Raw genomic sequence first — 11,913 nt, 5'->3', positions numbered from 1 at the left:
AATTCTGCTAACGGTAGATGTCGATCCCAACTGTTTCCGAAATCAATAACACATGCTCGTAGCATGTCTTCAAGCGTTTGTATCGTCCTTTCGCTCTGCCCATCAGTTTGTGGATGATAGTCAGTACTCATGTCTAGACGAGTTCCTAATGCTTGCTGTAATGTCTGCCAGAATCTTGAAATAAATCTGCCATCCCTATCAGAGATAATAGAGATTGGTATTCCATGTCTGGAGACAACTTCCTTCAAATACAGTCGTGCTAACTTCTCCATCTTGTCATCTTCTCTTATTGGCAGGAAATGTGCTGATTCGGTGAGACGATCAACTATTACCCAAATAGTATCAAAACCACTTGCAGTCCTTGGCAAGTTAGTGATGAAATCCATGGTAATGTTTTCCCATTTCCATTCTGGGATTTTGGGTTGTTGAAGTAGACCTGATGGTTTCTGATGCTCAGCTTTGACCTTAGAACACGTCAAACATTCTCCTACGTATTTCGCAACATCGGCTTTCATACCCGGCCACCAAAAATGTTTCTTGAGATCCTTATACATCTTCCCCGTTCAAGGATGTATTGAGTATCTGGTTTTATGAGCTTCTCTAAGTACCATATCTCTCATATCTCCAAATTTTGGTACCCAAATCCTTTCAGCCCTATACCGGGTTCCGTCTTCCCGAATATTAAGATGCTTCTCCGATCCTTTGGGTATTTCATCCTTTAAATTTCCCTCTTTTAAAACTCCTTGTTGCGCCTCCTTTATTTGAGTAGTAAGGTTATTATGAATCATTATATTCATAGATTTTACTCGAATGGGTTCTCTGTCCTTCCTGCTCAAGGCATCGGCTACCACATTTGCCTTCCCCGGGTGGTAACGAATCTCAAAGTCGTAATCATTCAATAATTCAATCCACCTACGCTGCCTCATATTCAGTTGTTTCTGATTAAATATGTGTTGAAGACTTTTGTGGTCGGTATATATAATACTTTTGACCCAAGTAGTGCCTCCAAGTCTTTAATGCAAAAACAACCGCGCCTAATTCCAAATCATGCGTCGTATAATTTTGTTCGTGAATCTTCAATTGTCTAGACGCATAAGCAATCACCTTCGTTCGTTGCATTAATACACAACCGAGACCTTGCTTTGATGCGTCACAATAAATCACAAAATCATCATTCCCTTCAGGCAATGACAATATAGGTGTCGTAGTTAGCTTTTTCTTCAATAATTGAAACGCTTTCTCTTGTTCATCATTCCATTCAAATTTCTTCCCTTTATGCGTTAATGCAGTCAAGGGTTTTGCTATTCTGGAAAAGTCTTGGATGAACCTTCTGTAGTAACTAGCTAGTCCTAAAAATTGGCGTATGTGTTTCGGAGTTTTCGGGGTTTCCCACTTTTCAACAGTTTCTATCTTTGCCGGATCCACCTTAATACCTTCTTTGTTCACTATGTGACCGAGGAATTGAACTTCTTCCAACCAAAATGCACACTTTGAAAACTTAGCGTACAATTCTTCCTTCCTCAATACTTCTAACACCTTTCTCAAATGTTCACCGTGTTCTTGGTCATTCTTTGAGTAAATAAGTATGTCATCAATGAAAACAATGACAAACTTATCAAGGTATGGTCCACACACTCGGTTCATAAGGTCCATGAACACAGCTGGTGCATTAGTTAAACCAAACGGCATGACCATAAACTCGTAATGACCGTAACGTGTTCTGAAAGCAGTCTTTGGAATATCATCTTCTTTCACCCGCATTTGATGATACCCAGAACGTAAGTCAATCTTTGAATAAACAGACGAGCCTTGTAGTTGATCAAATAAGTCGTCTATTCTCGGTAGTGGGTAGCGGTTCTTGATGGTAAGTTTGTTCAATTCTCGGTAGTCGATACACAACCTGAATGTACCATCTTTCTTCTTGACAAACAAAACAGGAGCTCCCCACGGTGATGTGCTTGGTCGAATGAAACCACGCTCTAAAAGTTCTTGTAATTGGCTTTGCAGTTCTTTCATCTCGCTGGGTGCGAGTCTGTAAGGAGCACGAGCTATTGGTGCAGCTCCTGGTACAAGATCTATTTGAAATTCAACGGATCGATGTGGGGGTAATCCCGGTAATTCCTTCGGAAATACATCGGGAAATTTTTTTGCAATGGGAACATCATTGATGCTCTTTTCTTCAGTTTTTACTTTCTCGACGTATGCTAGAACAGCATAGCAACCTTTTCTTATTAGTTTTTGTGCCTTCAAATTACTAATAAGATGTAGCTTCGTGTTGCCCTTTTCTCCGTACACCATTAAGGGTTTTCCTTTTTCTCGTATAATGCGAATTGCATTTTTGTAACAAACGATCTCTGCTTTCACTTCTCTCAACCAGTCCATACCGATTATCACATCAAAACTCCCTAACTCTACTGGTATCAAATCAATCTTAAATGTTTCGCTAACCAGTTTAATTTCTCGATTCCGACATATATTATCTGCTGAAATTAATTTACCATTTGCTAATTCGAGTAAAAATTTACTATCCAAAGGCGTCAATGGACAACTTAATTTAGCACAAAAATCTCTACTCATATAGCTTCTATCCGCACCCGAATCAAATAAAACGTAAGCAGATTTATTGTCAATAAGAAACGTACCCGTAACAAGCTCCGGGTCTTCCTGTGCCTCTGCCGCATTAATATTGAAAACTCTTCCGCGGCCTTGTCCATTCATGTTCTCCTGGTTCGGGCAATTTCTAATAATGTGGCCCGGTTTTCCACATTTATAACAAACTATATTGGCATAACTTGCTCCGACACTACTTGCTCCGCCATTACTCGTTCCGACACCATTTGTTCCTTTCGTTCTATTAACCCCTGGTCCGTAGACCTCACACTTCGCCGCGCTATGACCATTTCTTTTACACTTGTTGCAAAATTTAGTGCAGAACCCCGAGTGATACTTTTCACACCTTTGGCATAGCTGCTTCTGATTGTTGTTGTTGTTGCGGTTATTATTGTTGTTGGGATGATTGTTGTAGTTGCTGTTGTTGTTGTTGTTGTTGTTGTTGTTGTTGGGCCGTTTGTTGATGTTGCGATTGTTGGGATAATTGTTGCGATTATTGTTGTAATTGCTGTTGTTGTTGTATTGGTGATTCTTATCACCGTTTTCCTCCCACTTTCTTTTGACTTGCTTCACATTGGTCTCTTCAGCAGTCTGTTCTTTAATTCTTTCTTCAATCTGGTTCACTAGTTTGTGAGCCATTCTACATGCCTGTTGTATGGAGGCGGGCTCGTGTGAACTTATCTCTTCTTGGATCCTTCCGGTAATCCTTTCACAAACGCGTCGATCTTCTCTTCCTCATCTTCGAACGCTCCCGGACACAATAGGCACAATTCTATGAATCGTCTTTCGTACGTGGTAATATCAAATCCTTGGGTTCGTAACCCTCTAAGTTCTGTCTTGAGCTTATTGACCTCGGTTCTGGGACGGTATTTCTCGTTCATCAAGTGCTTGAATGCTGACCATGGTAGTGCGTACGCATCGTCTTGTCCCACTTGCTCTAGATAGGTATTCCACCATGTTAACGCAGAACCTGTGAAGGTATGCGTAGCGTACTTCACTTTGTCCTCTTCAGTACACTTACTTATGGCAAACACCGATTCGACCTTCTCGGTCCACCGTTTCAATCCGATCGGTCCTTCGGTTCCATCAAATTCCAAAGGTTTGCAGGCAGTGAATTCTTTGTAGGTGCATCCTACACGATTTCCTGTACTGCTAGATCCAAGGTTATTGTTGGTATGTAGCGCAGCCTGTACTGCGGCTATGTTTGAAGCTAGAAAAGTACGAAATTCCTCTTCATTCATATTCACGGTGTGTCGAGTAGTCGGTGCCATTTCCTTCAAAATAGTCAAATGGAACAAGTTAATCATACAGAATATTAAGAGTAGTTAATAGTATTTCGTAGCATAATATGAACTCATTTATAAAAGCTTTTTCTTCATATTAGCGTTTTATAAGTTTAAATTCGGGTAGTACCTACCCGTTAAGTTCATACTTAGTAGCTAATATACGATTCAACTACTACAATTCTATATGAAAAACTGATTATAATAATATTTCGCGTTTAAACTTTTACACAATATTTTACAAACTTATGATACCGCTTATTTTACATATAGCATGAAATATAGCACACAATAAATTTGATACAAGATGGTTGTGAAGATAATTCTAGCTAGTACACAAGTCGTTCAGCAAAGGCAATAAAGACACGTAATTCATATGTCCAGAAACAAGTCATGCATTCTGGTTTTACTAGGACTACCTCCCATCCTTGGTCTTGTGGAACATAACCATTATGGCCGTTGATAAGACAGCGTATTGTAACGTCGTCAAAGGGATGAGGGTTACGTAATGTCCAACAGTCCCGTAACAATCTAAAAACCTCATTTCTTACCCCAATTACCGACTCCGTCACTTGTGGGAAAGTTTTGTTTAATAGTTGTAGCCCGATGTTCTTGTTCTCACATTGGTGAGAAGCGAACATTACTAATCCGTAAGCATAACATGCTTCTTTATGTTGCATGTTAGCCGCTTTTTCTAAATCACGAAGTCCAATATTCGGATATATTGAGTCAAAATAATTTCTTAACCCATTGCGTAAAATAGCATTTGGGTTCCCCGCAATATATGCGTCAAAGTAAACACATCGTAACTTATGGATTTCCCAATGTGATATCCCCCATCTTTCGAACGAAAGCCTTTTATAAACCAAGGCATTCTTGGAACGTTCTTCGAATGTCTTACAAACTGATCTCGCCTTAAATAGTTGTGCCGAAGAATTCTGACCGACTCTAGACAAGATTTCATCAATCATGTCTCCGGGTAGGTCTCTTAAAATATTGGGTTGTCTATCCATTTTGTGTTTTTATACTGTAAAATAGACAAGAGTTAGATTCATAAAAAAAAAATACTTATTAATACAAGCAATTTTTACATATATCATAAAGCATAAGCACACTATATTACATATATTACGCCACACGAATACACCTATCTTATTCTGACTCGCTTGTTTCTTCTTCTTCGGTTTTGGTTCATTTTGTCAAGTTTCTAGGGATATATGATGTTCCCCTAATACGAGCCGTAATTTTCCACATTGGTTTAGAAAAACCTGGTGGTTTAGAGGTTCCCGGGTCATTGTTACAACTTAAGGATTTCGGGGGTTGACCATACATATAAAGTTCATCGGGGTTGGAATTAGATTTCTCTATTTTTATGCCCTTTCCCTTATTATTTTCTTTTGCCTTTTTAAATTCTGTTGGGTAATTTCTATAACATCATCGGAATTCTCGTCGGAATCTGATTCATCGGAGAATTGGTAATCCTCCCAATATTTTGCTTCCTTGGCGGAAACACCATTGACCATAATTAACCTTGGTCGGTTGGTTGAGGATTTTCTTTTTCTTAACCGTTTTATTATTTCCCCCACCGGTTCTATTTCTTCATCTGGTTCCGATTCTTCTTCCGGTTCCGATTCTTCTTCCGGTTCCGACTCTTCTTCCGGTTCCTCTTCGGAAACTTGTGAATCAGTCCACGAATCATTCCAATTTACATTTGACTCTTCATTATTATTAGGTGAGTCAATGGGACTTGTTCTAGAGGTAGACATCTATCACATAATATCAAACGCGTTAAGAGATTAATATATCACATAATAATCACATGTTAAAAATATATAGTTTCCAACAAAATTTGTTAAGCAATCATTTTTCAAGTAAACATGGTTGAAGTCCAGACTCACTAATGCATCCTAACAAACTCGATAAGACACACTAATGCAAAATTCTGGTTCTCTAAGACCAACGCTCTGATACCAACTGAAATGTCCCGTTCTTATTGATTAAAAACGTTCCATATTAATTGATTTCGTTGCGAGGTTTTGACCTCTATATGAGACGTTTTTCAAAGACTGCATTCATTTTAAAATAAACCATAACCTTTATTTCATCAATAAAGGTTTAAAAAGCTTTACGTAGATTATCAAATAATGATAATCTAAAATATCCTGTTTACACACGACCATTACATAATGGTTTACAATACAAATATGTTACAACAAAATAAGTTTCTTGAATGCAGTTTTTACACAATATCATACAAGCATGGACTCCAAATCTCGTCCTTATTTAAGTATGCGACAGCGGAAGCTCTTAATAATCACCTGAGAATAAACATGCTTAAAACGTCAACAAAAATGTTGGTGAGTTATAGGTTTAACCTATATATATCAAATCATAATAATAGACCACAAGATTTCATATTTCAATACACATCCCATACATAGAGATAAAAATCATTCATATGGTGAACACCTGGTAACCGACATTAACAAGATGCATATATAAGAATATCCCCATCATTCCGGGACACCCTTCGGATATGATATAAATTTCGAAGTACTAAAGCACCCGGTACTTTGGATGGGGTTTGTTAGGCCCAATAGATCTATCTTTAGAGTTCGCGTCAATTAGGGTGTCTGTTCCCTAATTCTTAGATTACCAGACTTAATAAAAAGGGGCATATTCGATTTCGATAATTCAACCATAGAATGTAGTTTCACGTACTTGTGTCTATTTTGTAAATCATTTATAAAACCTGCATGTATTCTCATCCCAAAAATATTAGATTTTAAAAGTGGGACTATAACTCACTTTCACAGATTTTTACTTCGTCGGGAAGTAAGACTTGGCCACTGGTTGATTCACAAACCTATAACAATATATACATATATATCAAAGTATGTTCAAAATATATTTACAACACTTTTAATATATTTTGATGTTTTAAGTTTATTAAGTCAGCTGTCCTCGTTAGTAACCTACAACTAGTTGTCCACAGTTAGATGTACAGAAATAAATCGATAAATATTATCTTGAATCAATCCACGACCCAGTGTATACGTATCTCAGTATTGATCACAACTCAAACTATATATATTTTGGAATCAACCTCAACCCTGTATAGCTAACTCCAACATTCACATATAGAGTGTCTATGGTTGTTCCGAAATATATATAGATGTGTCGACATGATAGGTCGAAACATTGTATACGTGTCTATGGTATCTCAAGATTACATAATATACAATACAAGTTGATTAAGTTATGGTTGGAATAGATTTGTTACCAATTTTCACGTAGCTAAAATGAGAAAAATTATCCAATCTTGTTTTACCCATAACTTCTTCATTTTAAATCCGTTTTGAGTGAATCAAATTGCTATGGTTTCATATTGAACTCTATTTTATGAATCTAAACAGAAAAAGTATAGGTTTATAGTCGGAAAAATAAGTTACAAGTCGTTTTTGTAAAGGTAGTCATTTCAGTCGAAAGAACGACGTGTAGATGACCATTTTAGAAAACATACTTCCACTTTGAGTTTAACCATAATTTTTGGATATAGTTTCATGTTCATAATAAAAATCATTTTCTCAGAATAACAACTTTTAAATCAAAGTTTATCATAGTTTTTAATTAACTAACCCAAAACAGCCCACGGTGTTACTACGACGGCGTAAATCCGGTTTTACGGTGTTTTTCGTGTTTCCAGGTTTTAAATCATTAAGTTAGCATATCATGTAGATATAGAACATGTGTTTAGTTGATTTTAAAAGTCAAGTTAGAAGGATTAACTTTTGTTTGCGAACAAGTTTAGAATTAACTAAACTATGTTCTAGTGATTACAAGTTTAAACCTTCGAATAAGATAGCTTTATATGTATGAATCGAATGATGTTATGAACATCATTACTACCTTAAGTTCCTTGGATAAACCTACTGGAAAAGAGAAAAATGGATCTAGCTTCAACGGATCCTTGGATGGCTCGAAGTTCTTGAAGCAGAATCATGACACGAAAACATGTTCAAGTAAGATCATCACTTGAAATAAGATTGTTATAGTTATAGAAATTGAACCAAAGTTTGAATATGATTATTACCTTGTATTAGAATGATAACCTACTGTAAGAAACAAAGATTTCTTGAGGTTGGATGATCACCTTACAAGATTGGAAGTGAGCTAGCAAACTTGAAAGTATTCTTGATTTTATGTAACTAGAACTTGTAGAATATATGAAGAACACTTAGAACTTGAAGATAGAACTTGAGAGAGATCAATTAGATGAAGAAAATTGAAGAATGAAAGTGTTTGTAGGTGTTTTTGGTCGTTGGTGTATGGATTAGATATAAAGGATATGTAATTTTGTTTTCATGTAAATAAGTCATGAATGATTACTCATATTTTTGTAATTTTATGAGATATTTCATGCTAGTTGCCAAATGATGGTTCCCACATGTGTTAGGTGACTCACATGGGCTGCTAAGAGCTGATCATTGGAGTGTATATACCAATAGTACATACATCTAAAAGCTGTGTATTGTACGAGTACGAATACGGGTGCATACGAGTAGAATTGTTGATGAAACTGAACGAGGATGTAATTGTAAGCATTTTTGTTAAGTAGAAGTATTTTGATAAGTGTATTGAAGTCTTTCAAAAGTGTATAAATACATATTAAAACACTACATGTATATACATTTTAACTGAGTCGTTAAGTCATCGTTAGTCGTTACATGTAAGTGTTGTTTTTAAACCTTTAGGTTAACGATCTTGTTAAATGTTGTTAACCCAATGTTTATAATATCAAATGAGATTTTAAATTATTATATTATCATGATATTATCATGTATGAATATCTCTTAATATGATATATATACATTAAATGTCTTTACAACGATAATCGTTACATATATTTCTCGTTTAAAAATCATTAAGTTAGTAGTCTTGTTTTTACATATGTAGTTCATTGTTAATATACTTAATGATATGTTTACTTATCATAGTATCATGTTAACTATATATATATCCATATATATGTCATCATATAGTTTTTACAAGTTTTAACGTTCGTGAATCACCGGTCAACTTGGGTGGTCAATTGTCTATATGAAACATATTTTAATTAATCAAGTCTTAACAAGTTTGATTGCTTAACATGTTGGAAATATTTAATCATGTAAATATCAATCTCAATTAATATATATAAACATGGAAAAGTTCGGGTCACTACAGGTACGCACTATAAACTAGAATATAGTTACCTTTTAATCAATAGACATTTAAAATTACATGTATCATGCTGTGCGAACAGGTACAAATGCCTGTATATTTTGTTAGTAAAGCTCTAACAGGAAGCGAATTAAATTACCCTGCGATCGAAAAACTAGTTTATGCGCTCGTACATACGGCTAGACGCTTAAGGATATATTTCCAAGCGCATCCAATAATGGTCCTAACAGACCAACCAATAAAGCAGGTATGGCAAAAAACAAAGCATTGTCAAAAATTTAAAATTGCTTGAAAAATTCTCGCAAATTTATATTCGCTGATAATTGTTGAGCAGGTGCTATACAAACCAGAAAATTTTGGTTGCATGGCTAAATGGTCTATTGAATTAGGTGAGCACGAGATAAGCTTCTCACTAAGAAGTGCGGTAAAAGGACAAGTCCTAGCAGACTATCTGGCTGAAACATCCGGAGATATCGAAATCTCGCATGAATAAAAAAAATACCACCTCTGCCCGAACATCTGTGGGAAATGCACACAGATGGGGCTTGTGGTCCGGAAGGCGCAGGGGCAGGAATAATCCTGAAAAGTCCAGAAGGAGAAGAATATACCTTCGCGCTGCGTTTTAGCTTCCCTGTAACTAATAACGAAGCAGAATATGAAGCATTGTTATCTGAAATGCGAGTAGCAAAATACTTGGAAGTAAAAGAGCTGTTAGTGTATGTTGTAGTGTATGTTGATTCACAGCTAGTTGCAAATCAATTCAACGGGATATTCGAAGCACATGATGAATCGATGCAAAAGTATATGAAACTTGTGCAAGAACTAGCGGTAGACTTTGATTTATTCCAGATAACGCAGGTTTCAAGAACATTGAATAAAAAGGCGGATGCGCTCAGTAAGCTGGATGCCTTAACATTCAGCCATTTCAAGAAAGAAATTTGGGTTGAGGAAGTGAAGATTAAATCTATTGATACAGGCAGTGTATCCGCCGCAGTCGAAGAAGATGAGCCAAATTGGATGACACCGATAGTGGAATTTTTGAACACTGGTACATTTCCGATAGATTCAACAGAGGCAAGAAAGATTAAAATGAAAGCAGCGATGTATTTGCTAAACAAAGGCATTCTGTACAGAAAGTCTTTTTTGGGGCCTCATTTGCGGTGTCTTAATCCAACTCAAGCAGAGTCAATTATACGAGAAGTGCATGAAGGAATGTGCGCTTTGTACTCAGGGCACAAAACAGTTGCGTCCAAAATAATGCGGCTCGGATACTATTGGCCATCAATGTACAGAGATGCCGCGGAGGTAACACCCAAATGTCAGTCATGTCAGCTGTACGCACTGGTAAGCAAAGCTCCGCGACATCTAATGATACCAGTCGCGTCTCCATGGTCATTTTGCAAATGGGCAATTGATATAGTGGGACCATTCCCTGCAGGACAAGGAGGGGTAAAGTTTTTGGTCGTAGCCATTGATTATTTTACAAAATGGGTATAAGCCAAACCGTTGAAAACAATTTCAGGCAAGCAAATCCGAAATTTTGTATGGGAAAACATCGTCTGTCAGTTTGGAATACCAAATGAAATAGTGTGTGACAATGGTACACAATTCGAAGGTAACCCATTCAGCGATTGGTGTCAAGAGCTAAATATAAAACAAACCTTCACATCAGTTGCACATCCCCAGGCAAATGGCCAGTGTGAGGCAACAAATCAAGATATCGTGTTAGGTATCAAAGCAAGACTTGGGTTATGCCGAAAGGGTTGGATAGATGAACTACCAAACGTGTTGTGGGCACACCGCACGACCCCAAAAAGCGCGACTAATGAAACACCTTTTAGTTTGGTGTACGGGTCCGAGGCTGTAATACCCGCGGAGATAAATGTACCAACAATGCGCATAGCTTCCTTCGATGAAAGTAGCAATAGTGAGGAACTGCGTGAAAATCTAAATTTGGTTGAAGAATGCAGAGAAATGGCGACCATAAAAGAAGCAATCAACAAGCAAAGAATCGCAAGCTACTATAACAAGCGCGTACAACCATTATCTTTCTAATTGGATGATTTGGTATGGCGGATGAAATGTCCCGTTCATAATGATTATAAACGTTTCATATTAATTGATTTTGTTGCGAGGTTTTGACCTCTATATGAGACATTTTTCAAAGACTGCATTCGATTTTTAAAACAACCATAACCTTTATTTTATCGATAAATGTTTTAAAAACATTACGACGATTATCAAATAATGATAATCTAAAATATAGCGTTATCACACGACCATTACATAATGGTTTACAATAATATTACACATCAACTTAAGTCTTCGAATGCAGTTTTTAAACAATATTATACAACATGCAGACTCCAATCTTGTCTTTATTTAGCATGCAATAGCGGAAGCTCTTAATAATCACCTGAGAATAAACATGCTTTAAACGTCAACAAAAATGTTGTTGAGTTATAGGTTTAACCTATATATTTATCAAATTGTATAAATAGACCACAAGATTTCCATTTCCATTTTTCAATAACATGCAATCTGCATAAAAATTATTCATATGTTGAACACCTGGTAACCGACATTAACAAAATTCATATAGATTATCCCCAAAACAGAAATCCATCTATATTAATAACTCGAAGTACTAAAGAATACCATTTTCCAGTATGGGGAGAGTTAGTGCCCGTAGATCTACCTTTAGGATTTGAGTCAATTAGGGTGTCTGTTCCCTAATTTTGAGGCTACCAAGCTAAAAGGGTGATATTCGGTATTCATAAACCAACATAGAATGTAA

General features: G+C 36.5%; 1 protein-coding gene across 1 annotated transcript; it reads left to right on the top strand.

Annotated features, from left to right (window-relative positions):
* The first annotated feature begins 9,644 nt into the window (after positions 1–9,644).
* LOC139888428 (uncharacterized) lies at positions 9,645–11,171 on the top strand. Its single transcript, XM_071871437.1, has 2 exons — positions 9,645–10,421; positions 10,683–11,171. Exons 1-2 carry the CDS (start codon positions 9,645–9,647, stop codon positions 11,169–11,171), a joined length of 1,266 nt encoding a protein of 421 aa, XP_071727538.1.
* Positions 11,172–11,913: the final 742 nt, after the last annotated feature.

This window comes from Rutidosis leptorrhynchoides, chromosome 2 (genome assembly GCF_046630445.1).
Source record: "Rutidosis leptorrhynchoides isolate AG116_Rl617_1_P2 chromosome 2, CSIRO_AGI_Rlap_v1, whole genome shotgun sequence".
NCBI classification, from domain to species: domain Eukaryota; kingdom Viridiplantae; phylum Streptophyta; class Magnoliopsida; order Asterales; family Asteraceae; genus Rutidosis; species Rutidosis leptorrhynchoides.
Note: the sequence above shows the minus strand (reverse complement) of the source record. Positions and strands in the feature narration are given on the sequence as shown.

What these genes read in the sequence shown, in the direction of transcription:
- LOC139888428 (XM_071871437.1), top strand. Translation starts at nt 9,645, where the DNA reads ATGCACACAGATGGGGCTTGTGGTCCGGAAGGCGCAGGGGCAGGAATA. An exon ending in TGTACAGAGATGCCGCGGAG is followed by an intron (nt 10,422 to 10,682) that starts GTAACACCCAAA and finishes ATCGTCTGTCAG; the next exon opens with TTTGGAATACCAAATGAAAT.